This window comes from Epinephelus lanceolatus, chromosome 11 (genome assembly GCF_041903045.1).
Source record: "Epinephelus lanceolatus isolate andai-2023 chromosome 11, ASM4190304v1, whole genome shotgun sequence".
NCBI classification, from domain to species: Eukaryota; Metazoa; Chordata; class Actinopteri; order Perciformes; family Serranidae; genus Epinephelus; species Epinephelus lanceolatus.
This window is the reverse complement of record NC_135744.1, coordinates 22,263,855-22,281,036: the sequence shown is the minus strand read 5'-3', so window position 1 is coordinate 22,281,036 and position 17,182 is coordinate 22,263,855. Positions and strand designations below refer to the sequence as shown.

General features: G+C 40.0%; 1 protein-coding gene across 1 annotated transcript; it reads left to right on the top strand.

Annotated features, from left to right (window-relative positions):
* The first annotated feature begins 2,181 nt into the window (after positions 1 to 2,181).
* On the top strand, positions 2,182 to 16,937 carry stip1 (stress-induced phosphoprotein 1). The gene is made up of 14 exons (XM_033651115.2): positions 2,182 to 2,287; positions 7,525 to 7,734; positions 7,828 to 7,969; positions 9,989 to 10,130; positions 10,610 to 10,775; positions 10,915 to 11,041; positions 12,539 to 12,641; positions 13,149 to 13,269; positions 13,453 to 13,549; positions 13,640 to 13,764; positions 13,872 to 13,908; positions 14,051 to 14,154; positions 15,607 to 15,779; positions 16,081 to 16,937. Exons 1-14 carry the CDS (start codon positions 2,279 to 2,281, stop codon positions 16,151 to 16,153), a joined length of 1,629 nt encoding a protein of 542 aa, XP_033507006.1. The 5' UTR covers positions 2,182 to 2,278; the 3' UTR covers positions 16,154 to 16,937.
* Positions 16,938 to 17,182: the final 245 nt, after the last annotated feature.

The following is a 17,182-nucleotide window of genomic DNA, read 5'->3' as shown; positions in this document are numbered from 1 at the left end:
GAGAGGTTGTTTCTTTGTGTTTGTTTGTGCCACAGTGTGTGCTTTAGTCGACCAGGCACCATTTGTTTCTTGTTACATATGTAGGTTATGTACACACGTATAAAGAGCATTTCTAACAAACATATTGTTTAAGAAAAAAAAAGGGGACACCTGGTTGTAATCCTCACTGGCCGCCTGTACCTGTACATCATATGATGAAAATTAAATATCATACAATGTTATATAATGATTGCAAATAATCTATTAATGACATCATATAACCAAATACGTTTCTATAAAAGCCCATACATGGTTTTACTCAGAGAGTATCTGTGTTTACACCCTACCAACTCTCAGATAAAGCCTGAAAGACTTAATGATTACCTGAATATGATCGTTTTGATGCTAAGTTGTTGATATTTGCCCTCTTATTTCCAACAATGAGAGCCACATGTACTGTTTCAAAGAGATGCTGTTTCTTTTCCATAGGCCTGTGCCATATTACCCTGCTAATTACTACATGCAGAATTAAAAAAAGACAGAAATATGAACCTTTGCAGATCTGTCATTGATCATGTCTTTAAATACTTAACATTATTATGGGAAGTTATGGTGTTTGATTCCATCAAAAACCAAAGAAAATAAGACAAATATTTGTTATAACAGATTTGATAATGATGTTGGCAACATGTTTTATCCATGAATGTAAATTTAGCAATAAAAAATATATATTTTATTGGTTTCTTAAAGGATGTTGAGCAATATGGGAAACGATTTTCTAATTAGACCAACATTAAGTAAATCAAGACACTCAGTAAGTGTATCTTTTATATTTTTTTGTTTCGTGTGATACTGCACCCCTGGCTCTTTTGATATTGCTCTACTTGCAGCAGTGGACAAAGCACCCAGATATTCTACAATAAGTGAAAGTAACTCAGTCCATAGGGACTTGGCTTGGGAACTGGAGGGTCGCTGGTTCAAGTCCCTGCCCGGACCAAAATATCGAGTGTGGACTAGTGGCTGGAGAGGTGCCAGTTCACCTTCTGGGCACTGCCAATGTGCCCTTGAGCAAGGCACCAAGCCCCCCCAACCGCGCCTGTACATGGGCAGCCCCTTCACTCTGACATCTCTCCATTTAATGTATGTAAAAAGGTCCTGTTTGTGCATGTGTGTGTGTGTATTTCGGGCCTGTGTATGTATATGACAACAGAGTGAAAAGACTGAATTTCCCCCTTTGGGATTAATAAAGTACATATACAGTACATATATATATATATATATATATATATATATAATTTTACAAGTTAAAGTCCTGCATTCAAAATCTTACTTAAGTAACAAAAGTAGAGTTTTATAATCAAAATACAGGCTACTTAAAGCACCACATGTAATAGTACTTATCGTGCTATCAAGATAATGTTTATTATTTTAAAGGATTATAATTATTGATGCATTTAATGTGCTCATCATTTTAAAGCTACAGCTGATAAAGGTGGAGCACATTTAAATTGTTTATATGCTGCTGGGTGGTTTAATCTAATACATGAACTCCTAACAGTCACAGAGTGGCAGGACAAAAAACACTTGTATCCTTGTATATTGTATATATTTTTTATTATATTTTTTGTATACTGCATATTTCTGTATATTCCAACTCTTGACTAAATTTTGAGTACTTATGTCAATTCTGGTACATTGAAAGGAAGTCCACCGGAGTCAAATTCCTTGTATGTACATACGTACTTGGCGAATAAAGCTGATTCTGATTCTGATTACCATTCATTTGTTGATTTATGTTTTGTATTTTTGAATATGTAAAGTAGCTGATGACTAAAGTTATCAAATAAATGTAGTGGAGTAAAAAGTACAATAGTTCCCTCTGAGATAGTGGGGACTATAAAGCAGCAGAAAATGGAAATACAAAAGTAAACTACAAGTACCTCAAATTCTAAATACAGTACTTAAATAAATAAATGTACTTAGTTACATTCCATCACTGTGTATTTGTAGACTATCCCCTGCATATTGAATCCGGCTATGATCTTGAACTACCTCATCTGTCTCATAGTCAGCTCTGCATAGTTTGGAGAGCATGTAACACAATCTTGTGTAATATATATTTTCCGTCATGTTCTGGAAGTTTCAGTCACCGGGCTATTTATTGTCCCACCGGGCCGGGTAAAACGATAACCTGAACGTTGAGTACGGCTTTCCGACAACCCAAACTGGCAACCTGCATGTTGTTCAGGGGGAGGCGCTAGTCCGCAGTAGTTTCTGGAAGGAACCTCATGCTTGCACCATGGAGAAAGTGAGTGTCCTGCAACCATTTTCATCATTAAAATAATTATTATTATTAATATTAAACCTACCTGTTTAAAACTACCGATGAGTTAGTTTAATTTTGAGTCTCTTTTCGAGAATAATCTGGAGGTCAGCGAAGTTAGCACGCTCTTAACACTGGGACTTTACTATTTGCTAATACCAGACAGCTAGCTAGCTTGTTAGCTTAGCGTCAATCCGGTAGTAATGTGTTGTAGCTGTTTGGCTGATGTTGTCTGATTGGGCTTGAGGTTGTTACAGCCAACACAAGGTATTTTAACAACGCTGCTATACTACGTAGCTAAACTGTATCAAAATAGTGCAAACTTAATGTGCGGCTGTGGCTAATTTATGATAGCACACGGCAAGGTTAGCTAATAGTTGAGCTAACGGCTATGACTTTACATTTGCCACTACTGCTTCATCACTGAATGTATCTCAGTCTGGTTTGGCTGTTTGTGTAGCCCCTGTCCATGCCTCAGTATAACAAAACAGCTTGCTAACTGCTAGCAAATGACCGGCAAGTTAGCACATCACTGTGTCACAGCTAACATGGGTACACAATGTGAGCGCTATCATTACTGGGGGGTGACGGGCAAATGAAAGCCACAATTAAGCCAGTAAGTGAATCCCTGCGTTAAAGTGTTGTGTCAGGAGACCGACAGCTAAACTGCGGCAGTCTGTCAGTAGCACATGCTGCGGGAGTATTTTTGGAAAGGCTTCGGCGTTGTCCTAAGTCCCATGCACTCACACCGGAAGATCATTCTAGATGCACACGGCGCCGCTGTCATGGCTACAGCAGCATTTTGTCGTCAATTGCCGTCCTCTTGCACACTTCTGAAACCGGGCACTTCAAGTATCATTGTATATTCCTTCATCTTGAGACAATACCACTGTGTAAAAGTAATCACAGGTACATGCACGAGCTTATAAGGCATCATTACTTGTCTGGTAACACCTCTAAACATCACCAGGACGTCTGCTAGTCCGTAAAAAGCCAAATAAATTGAAATTTTATACATATGAGGCCTTAAAAGTCATTGAATACTATTAAATTAATTCGTGAGGTCTAGATTGCAACAAACATTATATCAAATAAAGTACAAAGTACAAATCAACCTAACACTGTGCCTAATACTGTCTTTTTACTTTATACTTTAACTTAATGTCATGGTCCTGACTGATGCCCACTACCACTGCTATTATTACTAGTCATACTTCCACTATTATTATACACATATGACTATTATTGTCACATACATATGCTATCATATCCTCCTGAGGCCCCAGCTGTTGTTTGGTATGCATTTTCCATTTCTCCAAATTATATGGGAATGTAGGACGTGATAAGTATAAAAGAAACAAAGCATTGCCTTTTGAACAGGAAGTAATTTCTGGTTGGGTGGATGTCCTCATATGGGGACAATGGGTTTATTTTTAACAGTCACAAGCGTGTAATAAATTATTAAACTGTTTATTCCAAAACCTAAACATTTGTAGTGCTTAGAGCACTCGTCTTCCATGCGGAAGGTCTGGGGTTCGAATCCTGCTGGGGTCGACGTCAGCAATGGCATGCGGTCACAAGAGGTTCCCACCGCCGAATCAAACAAGGATCATATTCCTTAAGGAGGGCGCATCTCAAGCCTGTTGTAAACGGGAGGTTCCAGATGTAAAAACATATTAATTCCAATACCTAAACATTGTTGTGCAAAAAAAAAATTACAAACTATGCACCAACTATTTAATGTGTTGTAACTGCATGGGTTAGAGGTCACTGTTCAGGTGCAACATATCTAAAAGTCTTGTGATTTGTTTGTTTTGTAACTGTAAATTTTCCCAGCTTCATACTTCGGTCTACAAATGTCCTTTTTGTCTGTAGGGACAGTCTGTCACACATGATTGGCCTGTATGAAATGCTGGGATAGTACAATAATAACATCCCTGTGTCCTCAAACGAGTACTTCCTAATTGGCAGCATTTTAGCTTGTTACTATTACTTTAATTGATAATTTGTGTGCCATATCAAACTACAGACATAAAATTTGATCAGGTTTTGTAGCTTGTCCACTTTTGTGTCGGGACTGAGCAGAAAAGTGTCCGCAAATGAGGACAACGGGTTTAAAGCTATAGTTGGTAATGTTGGAGAGCTAGCAAGATTTGAAAGCGGCACCTCCTCTAAGCTCCACCCCCTGCTCCCCCTCCCGTCAGTGCTCCATCCAAAGCCACGAGCCCAGACATGCCTGAAAGCGCATCCTGCTGTCAGCAGAGCAGAGGAGAGCCGAGTAAAATAACAAATCCCCCCAAAGCAAACAAATAATTACCTGTCCAACAGAAAGACAGCAACTTCTGCATCACTTTTCAGGCCCTTCAGCTCCCTCAGTTGTCTCCACTGTTCAAAAGCTGGACTGCTGTTGATGTCTGGTTTGTCCTCTTACTTTATCCAAAGCCTTTTCTGCCTCTAACTTTCCTTTCTCAGCCTGTTTAGTGGGGCGAGCCGTTACAAATAACACTGGAAGTGGTACTTTTGGCTGCATTTTCTCTGCCATTGTGCAGCAAACTCCTGCTTACTCAGTATTTCTGCTGAGGAGTGTGCTGAATATTTCCGGCAAGGGTGACATGTGATGAGTGCGCGCAGGGAGGAGGGAGGGAGGGACAGAGTGGGGCTCAGGCAATACGAGACATGAAGGCATCTGATTGGTTCTTTCCATTCACACCGAATGGCAGGGATTGGTCAGAGTTTTTACAGGCCTGTAGCTGCCACAGAGGTCTGATTATGTTCATTCCTTTTTCTGAACACATTATGTATTGACTACTCTCAAGATGGAAGGACCATTTTACCCAGTATAACAAAAAGTGTTTCTGAACAGGATTACCAACTATAACTTTAAGTTAAGCAGAATTAAGTATAATGGGCAGGAAACCCAAAATGAAATGTCCTGATGTGAGGATGCAGGGTCTCAGGAGGATAAAATAATATTTACTTACAACATATATGCTACCATAATACTATTATAATTCTATTATTACATATTTGCTCTGCATCTCTCTCTGTTACTGTCTCTCCTTATGTATCATTTTGTCATGGATCACTGTAAATGTATTATGTTGATCTGTTCTGTACACACGACATCTATTGCACGTCTGTCTGTCCTGGAAGAGGCATCCCTCCTCAGTTGCTCTTCCTGAGGTTTTTACAATTTTTTCCTTAGCTGCTGTGAGGGTCTAATGACAGAGGGATGTTGTATGATGTAAGGCCCTCTGAGTCAGATTGTGATTTGTGATATTGGGCTTTATGAGGAAAAACAGAAAATAGAATTGAGCTTACCTGTTCCCTGAATGTAGATTAACCCAACTCACTATAATAACCTTATTCGTACATAATACTTACTCTGGACAGGACGCCATATACAGCGTACTACTTGCTCTTATACTTGGTAGCAATGCTTTAATAAGAAAAAGATCATTTTCCCCAAAAAACAACTATTACATACAGATAAAAAATATTCTAAAGGCCTTAAAAACATTACATCTGTCTCATATCTATAGACACCTTGATTACAGGAAACCAAAACGCTCCGAGATCTTCCATAACACTGTTAGCCAAAACACCCTGAAAAGCTCTTAAAGATATACTATGCAGGAATTTCCTAAAACACAATGTTTTGACTAATGCTGAAGTAATCCCTCTCAATCATCATTTGTGATCCATTCTCAGTGTGTGGGGACTCTGCCCTCATGTGCACTAGTATCGTCAGGGTTTTATAAAAAGGGAGTGACAAAGTGCCAGACCATAAGATGCACGCATCCAAGAGACAATCAATCAATTACCCTGTAACACCAACAACCACTGTACATCACTGTACCTGTAAATTATATTTATAATTTATCACTGACAATACGAAAATAAGCATGCTGTATATACTGACAGTTCCAGCTACCTCATTTATGTAAAGCGACCTGTTTAACAGTTACATTAATAATTCCATATTAATTCCAGCACCCTTTGATGCACCATTGCATTGTCGCCTGTTCAGCTTTGTTGTTGTTTTTAACTCTATGTCTATTTCTGTTTAAGCGCATCAGCAGTAACAATAAACGAACGTTTCTAGACAGACTGTCTCTCAGTTTAAATTACCCTAAGCAACTAATGATGTGATGGTCTGAGCAGAGACAGTGCTTATTTTCTGAAACTGACATTTTAAAAAGTGGGGTCGTCTTTGGTGGATTTAAACCTTCCTGCTCTGAGGCAACAAGCTAACCCCTGGGTAATCTGTGGGCGCATTCACACTGGGATAGTCCAGCAGGGACTCGGTTCAATTGGGCGGGGAATGCCGAAAAATTTCACACCTTCGGTTCACTTTCACACTGCACTTTTTAAAGCGGACCAAACCGCCTGGACAATGTCATGCAGTTACAAGAGCTGCTCGTTTGGGGGCTGTATTGCCCAAAACGACCACTGACCAGGAAGAAAAAAAGCATGAGAAAGGAGAAAACCCGGCTCATCAATTGGCCATGACTGAAAACTGAAATCCATCCCCTTCAGTCGGCTTGGTCACCACAAAAACAATGGAGCAACACCGAAGTTAAGCAGTCTTGGGGTACGCGCTTGCACCTCCTCACTATTCCACGTCTGCCCACGAGACATTGTTCAACTTTTTCTTTTTTTAACCTCTGCTTCTCCCAGTTCGCGCTATTGACTTTGTTTTATTCTCCCCAAAATGCACTGTGCTTTACGTCACTTCCTCTCTTTGGTTTGCCGGATAGTCCGTTTGCATTTCCCACTTTAGGCAAACCGCACCAGTTTTCACTTGCAAGTGAACCAAGACCTCCAGTTTTCAAGCGGACCAGAGTTCATCATTTGGTCTACACCAGAGTTCGAACGAGTGTTTACACCACTCCAAACGAACTAAACTATCCGTGGAAGCAGACGTGGGTTTCAAGTGGACCAAATAGCACCAGTGTGAATGCGTCTTTATATTTAGAGTAGTTTGCACCTGGAGGATCCTCAATGTACATTCACGAAAAATACATTATCTGTCAGCACCACTGAAGCACCTGTCTGACATGAACAGCTGAGTGTTTCTTTTTTCAGCTCTGCCAGCAGCAGCTGCAACAGCTGTCTTCTCTTTAGATGGATCGAGTGATAGAGAACGTGGAGCAGGAGAGCTGTAGTATTGTGAATTCGTCCTATAATGTTTTGTTTGATTATATCCTCCTGACCTGTAGGTTTCAGCACTGAAAGACCAGGGCAACAAGGCGCTGAGTGCAGGGAACATTGATGAGGCTGTACGTTGCTACACCGAAGCATTGGCCCTTGACCCTTCAAACCATGTCCTGTTCAGTAACCGCTCAGCTGCCTACGCCAAGAAAGGCAACTATGAGAATGCTCTCCAGGATGCCTGTCAGACCATCAAGATAAAGCCTGACTGGGGCAAGGTGAGAATGTTCTGTCATTTTTCAGTTTATAAATTGTGCAGGGATTAAAATTGCGAAGACAATCTAAAATCTCTCACTTTCTCAATCAACCAGGGCTACTCCCGCAAAGCTGCAGCATTGGAATTTCTTGGCCGATTGGAGGATGCCAAAGGAACCTACCAAGAGGGACTCCGGCGAGAGCCAAGTAATCAGCAGCTAAAGGAGGGTTTACAGAACATCGAGGCTCGGCTTGCAGGTAAAAACTGTTGAAGTGGTGATGTACTTTATCCTACAGAAAAGGTGGCATTATGATGTAAAAACCGAATGACTCACTTTTCCCTCCTACGTGGGTGGAAGATTGAGAGAATACTGCCGACAGGATCACTGAAGTAAAATCACATTGTGAGTGTTCAAGTTTTCAAAAGGAGAGTGGGCAGTCCACTTGGGTTTTGAGTGTTGTGATTCATTCAGACAACAAACAAGTAGTAGGGATTACAGATGAGAGAAAACTCTGCTAAATTTAATCCTAGACTAGTGTAAGATGTGTTGGCATCAGGAATGCAGCTCTTGATTATTTATTGACGGAGTATTCTACAGAATAATCCATCAGTTAATCAGGTTATCAGATAAGAAATAATTTTGCTTTATCAAAGAGCAGCAGTAAATACAAAGAATACAAGACAAGTTTTGAATGAACAATTAATTGATTTCATTTTTGAGAAAAATCAACATTTTTATTGCTTAAATTGCAAAAAATGATTGGGTTCCAGTTGCTACTTACACCACCTGGTGTTTTGATTTTGGGGGTATTTTAAGCATCGCTGTGAGCAGTGTACTGTAGGTATGTGTGACTCTTGATAATAACATGAGTGAAGCTCAGGCTTTCACAAATTGACTGTGGCTCTGTTTTTTCTGTGGTAATGTTTTCAAGTTAGCCAACAAAAAGTTTTGCTACAGAAAATGTTTGTTTAAGGAAAACTACGTGCTGCTTGGGGCTCCCCACTCATCCTCTCTCTGGTTGGGGTCCCAGATGAGCAGGGTAATGTTGATGTAGGGCTGGGTGACAAACGACTGTGCGATATATCAATATAATTTCATGCAAGATATACATTTTGACAACACCGCTTATGTCGATGTAGGGTCAAGTTGCATTACATAACACATACCAGTGTGCATCTCTCCACTCTCACACTCTCCACAGAGCTCTGCCCCACTCACTTGCTCACAAGTTCTCCATCTACACTCAAAGAGACACAGAGCTGCTACTCTGTTTAATCTGTCTGTTAATTAGTCCACAGCATGATATCGGGCTAAATGTTGCACCTGCTAAGCTAAATCAGTCTGTGAGATGAATGAAATTACTGCAGTAGCACATGTGCAGTACAGCGCAGTGCTGCTAGTGTGTGTGTGAGGTGGATCATGGCAGGTCGCCGTTCTTCTTGGTAGTTGTAGTCTTGTGTGACCTGGAGACAGCGCCAGATGTATATAACATGGACATAGTGTCTCTTGCGCCTTCCCTCCCTTGGCTTCTCTGTTGATGCTGTGTGCATAAAAAGGATTAATAGCCTAAATAAATAAAAACAATTAAATCATTTTCCAGCACTATATTCATTTGAAAGGCCAACGGATGGTTAATGACTTTGTAACTCCTGTCACAGATATTGATGATTATTTCAGATCAGACGGATTTAGGCCGACTTGATACTTTAATAGTTGTGTTATAGTTTTGTGGCCTTTGCTGCAAACCTTTAAACCTCTGTAGCTCCAGTGCTGTGTGCAAAAGGTTAACCTACAGCCCTGATTTTTATTTTATATCATGTGTCATTTACATGTTGTGCAGCTGCGTATTTTCAAACTGGGAAAAAATCCCTGTCTTTGCATTTTATTTTGATCTCAGTCTGTTTTTATAAAAGTGCTTGTGACATCTCAAATGTGGCTTTGATTTGCAGCTGAAAACGTGCAGCCCATTTCATAGAAAATACCGAGATATATATCGTGTATCACCAGTCAGCCTGTAAATATTGAGATATGAACACTCATGTCCACAGTGTAAGCGCATTGTGTCACAGTAATAATTATCCATGTGAAGAAATAGTGCACTGTATGTAGTTCTAAGGATTAATCAAAGCTTCAATGCAAATAATTTTCATTAGCCATTTTTAGTATCAAGTGAATCAAGTTTCTGGAATCATTGTTTCACCTCTAGTTGGTATCCTGAGTGCTTCTGTGTGACCGTATGTATCACATTAATAATCACCGATTTTTGCTTTAACAGAAAAAACAATGATGAACCCCTTCGCCATGCCCAACTTGTATCAGAAGCTGGAGAGTGACCCTCGGACCCGTGAGCTACTGTCAGATCCCAGCTACAGAGAACTGCTGGAGCAGCTCAGGAACAAGCCATCAGAGCTTGGCACGTATGTACACTTTCAAAAATGTGTCAGTTTTAACAACATTCTGCTGTAGGGAGAAGTTTTCTCTTCAGGGCTTTCTGTCAGAAAGGGATTTCTTGGTTAAAGTAAAGAAAAACATGGTGGTTTGGGTTAAAACAAATTGATTAGAATAGAGAAAGGCCCTGAAGACAAACTTCTCCTATGTGCCAACATTCTCTGATTTAAGGCAAACGGATTATGTCTTGAGGCAGGACTCCAAAAACAAAAAGATGATTTTTTTTTGGGTAGAATTGCAGTAAAAGATTACACAGTATTTCTAGGCCCACTGTCATTCTGCATTCTCCTGATATTATGATTCATAGTCATTAGAATGTGTAATACTGAAAAGTGACCAAAATCTAAACTATTGGATCTGTAATGAAACAGAAGTTAATCTGGAAACATGCAGTATCCCTGAATCTTGTGGTATTAGAGATGCATTTCTTTGCCTGACTGTTTTGCAGGAAGCTGCAGGACCCCAGAGTGATGACCACCCTCTCTGTGCTGCTGGGACTGAACCTCTCTGAGATGGAAGAAGACGAGGAGCCCACTCCACCTCCTCCCCCCAAACCCAAAGAGACTCAGCCACCACCTCCCAAAGAGGAAGACCTTCCAGAGAACAAGAGAAAGGTAAAAAAAACAAAAAAAAACAAATATGATTGACTTGTTCATCATACTTTTTACTTTTAATGAGTTTTAAGACATTTTCTGATGAAGCCTTATTCTGAGCTACTTTTAATCCTCTGATTTCATTTTTTTCTTTTCTCAGGCCTTGAAGGAAAAGGAACTCGGGAATGCTGCGTACAAAAATAAGGACTTTGACACGGCGCTGAAACATTATAACGAAGCAATCAAACACGACCCTACCAACATGACCTATTTATCTAATCAAGCAGGTACATATTCTTATATGCTGGAAAACAAATGCCAGCCTCACTCATTTGAGCAGACTGACACATAGACACATGATATAGAAGTGTATCATGTGTCTCATGTATAGAATTAATCTGGGCTGTCCACTGAGAGAAGTTTTGGGCTGGAAAAAATCTCCTAAATCAGACTTTGTGATTGGTTGGTGTTCTGCCACTTGGCTGACCATCACAAGTCCTCAGCTTGGAGGAAAAAAAATGTAATTGCCAGCAACACATTTAGATCTAAAGCTTAGGGGGTTTTGCAGAAAGCGATCAGCAAATGGGTTGTCAAATGTAGTAGCATCAATAGCGGGTTTAAAATGAAAAAATAAACACACACAAAAGATGCATGGGATGCTAAAAATACATGTTAATTAACCACCTGACGTGCAAACCACAAACTTTATGCATTATAAGCCCTGTTTCCACCAAACACTTTCAGTATGGTACCTTTGAAACCAAAGGTAACCCTTCAGACATGGTACCTAGACCCTAGTGTTTCCACCACAAACAGTACCCTTAAATGTGGGCAGCATTGTTGTCACTCACTGCTCCATCCAGCACTCACTGTGTTTCCTCATTACCGGTGACACAGAGGGAAGTCTGCACCTCGTTTATAGTCCACAGAACAAGTCTGCAAACCGACATTTTCAGAACAAAGTAGAACAGGCTGCAGTGAGAGTCTCTCTCCATGGGATAGTTGAAAATAGCGGGTTTGTGCATTTAGTCCTACTCAGGCAAGTTCATGGGTTTAGTGTTGCCGTTGCCCACAGGAACGGTGGTCTGCAACACTTTCTTTTCTCCAAGTAAGGATTAGAATATATGCAGTTCACATAACCCAGTCGAAATTAATATGCATAAAAGATCTACCATTACTAAAAGTGTCTGTCATCCAACAGAGACAATAAAAATTAATGGAACGGTCAAAGTTCTCATCGTCACGTTGTCACCTCATGCATTGAGTAACATTACGAGTTAAAATTCCATTGTAAAAGTTGCTGGCAGCCAGCCCAGTGAATTAAATTATTAAATTATTATTACAGCTGCTGCAAGAGGTAGCAAAAAATTATTTCAATTTATAGCTACAGTCTACTTATATATGTAAAACTTTCCACAGTATGAACAGTGGTTACATGAGCCTTAAACCAGCCACAACTCAGCCCTTAGCAAGAATGACGATTCGCTATTGCCTGCAGTGTTCACAGCTCCACCTTTTGGTACCAGATCTGTGTGCTAGGTACCCCAACAGAGGGGGGACCAAAAATGGGGACGGTACGGAACAGTTCCATCGGTACCATCCACAATTTTTCACAGTGGAAACGAAAAAAGCGTACTGAACTGTACCGTACTGCTCAGTGGAAACAGGGTTTTAAATTACTGATAATAGACTCGCATCCGATACAAACAGGCGAAACATCTGTTAAAAAAAGCTGTGTTGGACTTTGAAAGTAAAATATGTTCTCCTTTTTGTTATTTCTACAGCTGTGTACTTCGAGAAGGGAGATTATGACAAGTGCCGAGAGCTCTGTGAGAAGGCCATTGATGTTGGCAGAGAGAACCGGGAAGACTACAGACAAATTGCTAAGTGAGTTCTGGAAGAAGTGTGAAAAGTATTTGTCTTTTTTTTATCTACCCACACTGCCCCTCAACCTAGAGGGCAGGGCTGGTATTTTTTGGGTCTTGCTGGAATATATTTATTCATTTATTTATTTACTTTGTAGTCTGGATGGGAAACGACATGCAGCTAACCAGTATGAGACCAGAAAAACTGTTATACAACAACCATTAGGTGGCACTGTTGCTGTATTACTTGCCACTACAGCTGGCCAAAGAAGAGACAGTGCTGTTGAATTAGGACGCAAATTATGTGTCTGTTTACTGGAGTATTTTGTTGAAGAGCACAAAGTTTGTTGTGTGACTGTTGCTCTTAATGTTGGTTTTTTTGTTGAATTCGTATTACTGAACTGTCCTCTGCTTAACTAAAGAACTCCCCAATCCTCACTCGTTGGTTTTTGAACAGGAATGTCAGATGGCTGAATTCGGACGTAATAACATGTTTATCTTCTTCTGTGTCCTCCTTCTCTTTGTACAGGGCCTTGGCTAGGATCGGGAACTCATACTTCAAGCAGGATAAATACAAAGAAGCAGTTCAGTATTTCAATAAGAGCTTGACAGAGCATCGTACTCCTGATGTCTTGAAGAAGTGTCAACAGGTGCAGTGCATACTGATTTCCCACTGAGCGGAGCTTTATGATTCTTCCTCAGACAGTAAATCCAGAATTTATATGTTTTCAGTTGACTTTTAAAAAAAAAAAAAAAAAAAAGTGGTGCTAGACCGACATGAAAACATAGGCGGGGTCTTCACTTATAACTTGAAACTGTAATTGGCTCTCCAGGCAGAGAAAATATTGAAGGAGCAGGAGAAGCTAGCCTACATCAACCCTGACTTAGCCCTGGAAGAGAAGAACAAGGGCAACGACGCCTTCCAGAAAGGTGTGTAATAGTTGTGGTGCTTGTTGGTTGTTATTTGATTCTTCTTGTAAGAACTTGTCTAAAGATAAACTTGTCTTCTCCGCATCACAGGAGACTACCCCTTAGCCATGAAACACTACTCTGAGGCCATCAAGAGAAACCCCAATGATGCCAAACTCTTCAGTAACAGAGCTGCCTGCTACACAAAGCTGTTGGAGTTTCAGCTCGCTCTGAAGGTACAGTGATTGCTTACCAATCATGTTTGTCAGTCAGTTAGAGATTCTAACCTGCCTCCAATTTTTTTTGCTCCTTAGTATGACCTTGTAATAATCTTTTTTCTCAGGATTGTGAAGAGTGCATCACACTCGAGCCCTCCTTCAGTAAGTGGGAAACTTTGTATTTATTAGCATTTAATTCACATTTTGCTTCAAGAACTTTAATGAACGAGTGTTTTGCACTTGTAACTGTTAAGGTGTAGATTAAGTCCATCTGATTAAACATCGGAAACACATCTGTCCACAGTAAAAGGCTACACACGTAAAGGAGCTGCCTTGGAGGCCATGAAAGACTATTCAAAAGCTATGGATGCATATCAGAAGGCTCTGGAGCTCGACTCTTCCTCAAAGGTATTTCACAGGCCACTACACAGTTTAGAGTGATAGAGGAGATTTCTGCACACTTAATCCTGTTTCACAGACCTTCATTAGACCATACATCATTCAACAGTGGACAGGTAGGTTAAAAAAACAAAACAAAAAAACAAACAAAAACAATCTCATGCTAAACATTGGCAGTATGGAACACACCTGTGCGCACCCTGCTGGTAGAAGCTCCACCTCTTGGGTATTGTAGTTTTTGAGCAATAAATGGAGTGCTGTGAGGCATACAAATCGAAGCCATATTTGTTAGGGTGCTTTCACACCTGCCCTGTTTGGTTCGGTTCAATCGAACTCAAGTTCCTTTGCCCCCTAAGTGCGGTTTGTTTGGGCAGGAGTGAACACAGCAATCACACTCAGGTGTGCACCAAAACAACCAGACCAAGACCTTGAAGAGGTGGTCTTGGTCCGGTTACAAATGAACTATGGTGCAGTTCATTTGTGGTGAGAACGTGTTCCGACCTGGATCTGAACCAACTGCAGTCACATGACACATTGTTTGGGTTAAACATGAGCATGTTACAGTCCTGGAGGATTATTAATGTGCACCTCCTCCTGTACTGCCTTAATATGCACATTCAGCACATCCAATGCATCAAAACATTGTTTTCTAGTTGGAGCCGCGCCTCGTTTTCAAACTGTATGGTTTGACTAAAATGAACAATGACAGCAATATAGTCCACGATGAGCAGCGCTAAAATCAACCTGCGTAGTTGTCCCTCCATTGTGACATTAGAAAGTGTCACATTTATCTTTCAAGTGTATTCTTCTTAAACGTTTTATTTACTCCTGGATTTTTCCCACGTGGAAAATCTGACCAATCAAGAGCAGCTTTCTCGCGCAAGGCATTTTATCTGGTCCGCTTGTAAATGCTGCTGTGAGAACATGAACCAACTCTAGGCAATTATACAACTTTGTAACAAAATTAGTCCTCTGATCTATAACAATACGAAGCATCTAAAAACAAAAATAGAACCAAGAGCTGATGAGGGGTATCAAGCGAGGCCATCATGACACATAGAGCCCAAATTGTGTGTTTGAAATGAAATATCTTGAATTACAGGATAACACTCATATCCAAATCCTCGTTAAGGCCTGTTTATTTGTTTGTTTTTGAATTTCTATTTATCCTTTATTTAACCAGGAGAGCCCCTTTGAGATTCAGAATCTCTTTCATGGGAGACCCTGTTAGGACAGGCAGCAGCATAAATAAAACACAAAGAAATACACAGAGTCAGAAAACAAAAAGGAAGTAAATATCAAGCAATGGAACCCACAACTCAACAGACTAATTTAAAAGAGTTTGTTTTGTGACCACGCAAATCAAAAATATTGATATTTGTCGCCTTATTTTTCACGTTCTGGATTTCAAAGCATTTCAGTTTTTTTTTTTTTTTAATAATTTGCTTTCTCCACATTCAGGAAGCCACAGAGGGCATGCAGCGCTGTATGATCAGTCAGACCATGAGGAACGACAGTCCAGAGGAAGTGAAGAAAAGGGCCATGGCTGATCCCGAGGTGCAGCAGATAATGAGTGACCCAGCCATGCGCATGATCCTCGAGCAAATGCAGAAGGACCCTCAGGCGCTCAGCGAGTAAGTTTGTTTATTTATTTTTTCACTTAAATCTTTTGTTTTAACTTAAATCTTTTGTTAACCCACTTAAACCATTTTTGTGACATTAACATGTCAGTTACAACAGAATTAAAATAATAAATTATTAACTAATTGAAAAATAATAAGCTCTAACGAAACAAAAAGTATAGAGTCCATTTTTCACATTTTCTGTCCAATTGTGCTTCTACTTAAGCGAGTACGTTTACCAAATTAATTGTCTCACTTTCTGTCTCTCAGCATGAAGAAGTTAATGTTTTCTTTTTTCCCGTTTGATCCTCAGCCACTTAAAGAATCCAGTCATCGCTCAGAAGATTCAGAAACTCATCGATGTCGGACTGATAGCCATTCGTTGACGAGAACCAAGAGACTCCGAGACATCAGTGGAACAATGTGCAAATCCCTCCAAAATATTACATCCTCCTTTCTTGCCTTCAAAATTCAAAATTACATTGTTCTTAGTCTCCCTGAGACTTTGTGTGTGTTACATTTTTTTAAAATCAGTTTCACAACTTTTACATTGTATTTAAGAAAGCATCTCGTATGTCATCTGAAGAACTTAAAGACACTCGAAAACATCTAGAGAAAAATAAATGGATTCATGTGTACAGATGCTCACATACATCTAAAAAATAAACAGCACAGTTAAGTGAACCATCGTGCAGTGTTTAAAGGGGAAATCCACCCTGAAGTGATCACATATTCCTATTGGTTCATGGTTTAAGAATTTCTACACTCAAAATAAAGATTGTAAGGTAGATCACAAATTGAAACTGTCAACATTGGTCATTGTTCTTAACTCTTCTCTTCCTCTTTTAGGCTTTACTTAACATGGTGCTTTAAAGCTGGAGTTTGTTTTCCTCTCTTTTGGTCGTCTACCACACCTCAGGTGGAAAGCTGAATATCCTTTCTGCTGTTTTTGAGCCTTGATGGATGCTCTTATTTATGTACTATACAGCTGAACTCAGGAAAGTGTCGAGGGTTTCCTTGATTCTGGTGTCGAGGGGACGGATCCAGACTAATTGTAACTGGGACTGGAAGAATACTACTTGATGCTGTTGAGAGTGTAGGGATATTTTGCCATGATTAGTGATTTAAGATGGAAAATTAATCAGTTATTAAACAAGTTCATACAGCAAATAAGGCAGCAGTGTTTTTGTGTATTATGTTAGTCAAAAATTAAAAGTTTGGAGGCAGGGTTGCACTTCTATGTGAAAATATGCAGTTGACAGTCCTCCCACAGTGTCATGATTTGGCGCTCGAGAGTAAACTTGGAAGATGTGCCGATAGTCTAAGTAGATACTTTTGAATGGCCTCGAATATTCATTTTCCAAGCCTGAAAATGTGGCTTGAATATCTCAAGATGATGGGAATAAAGTGATAGT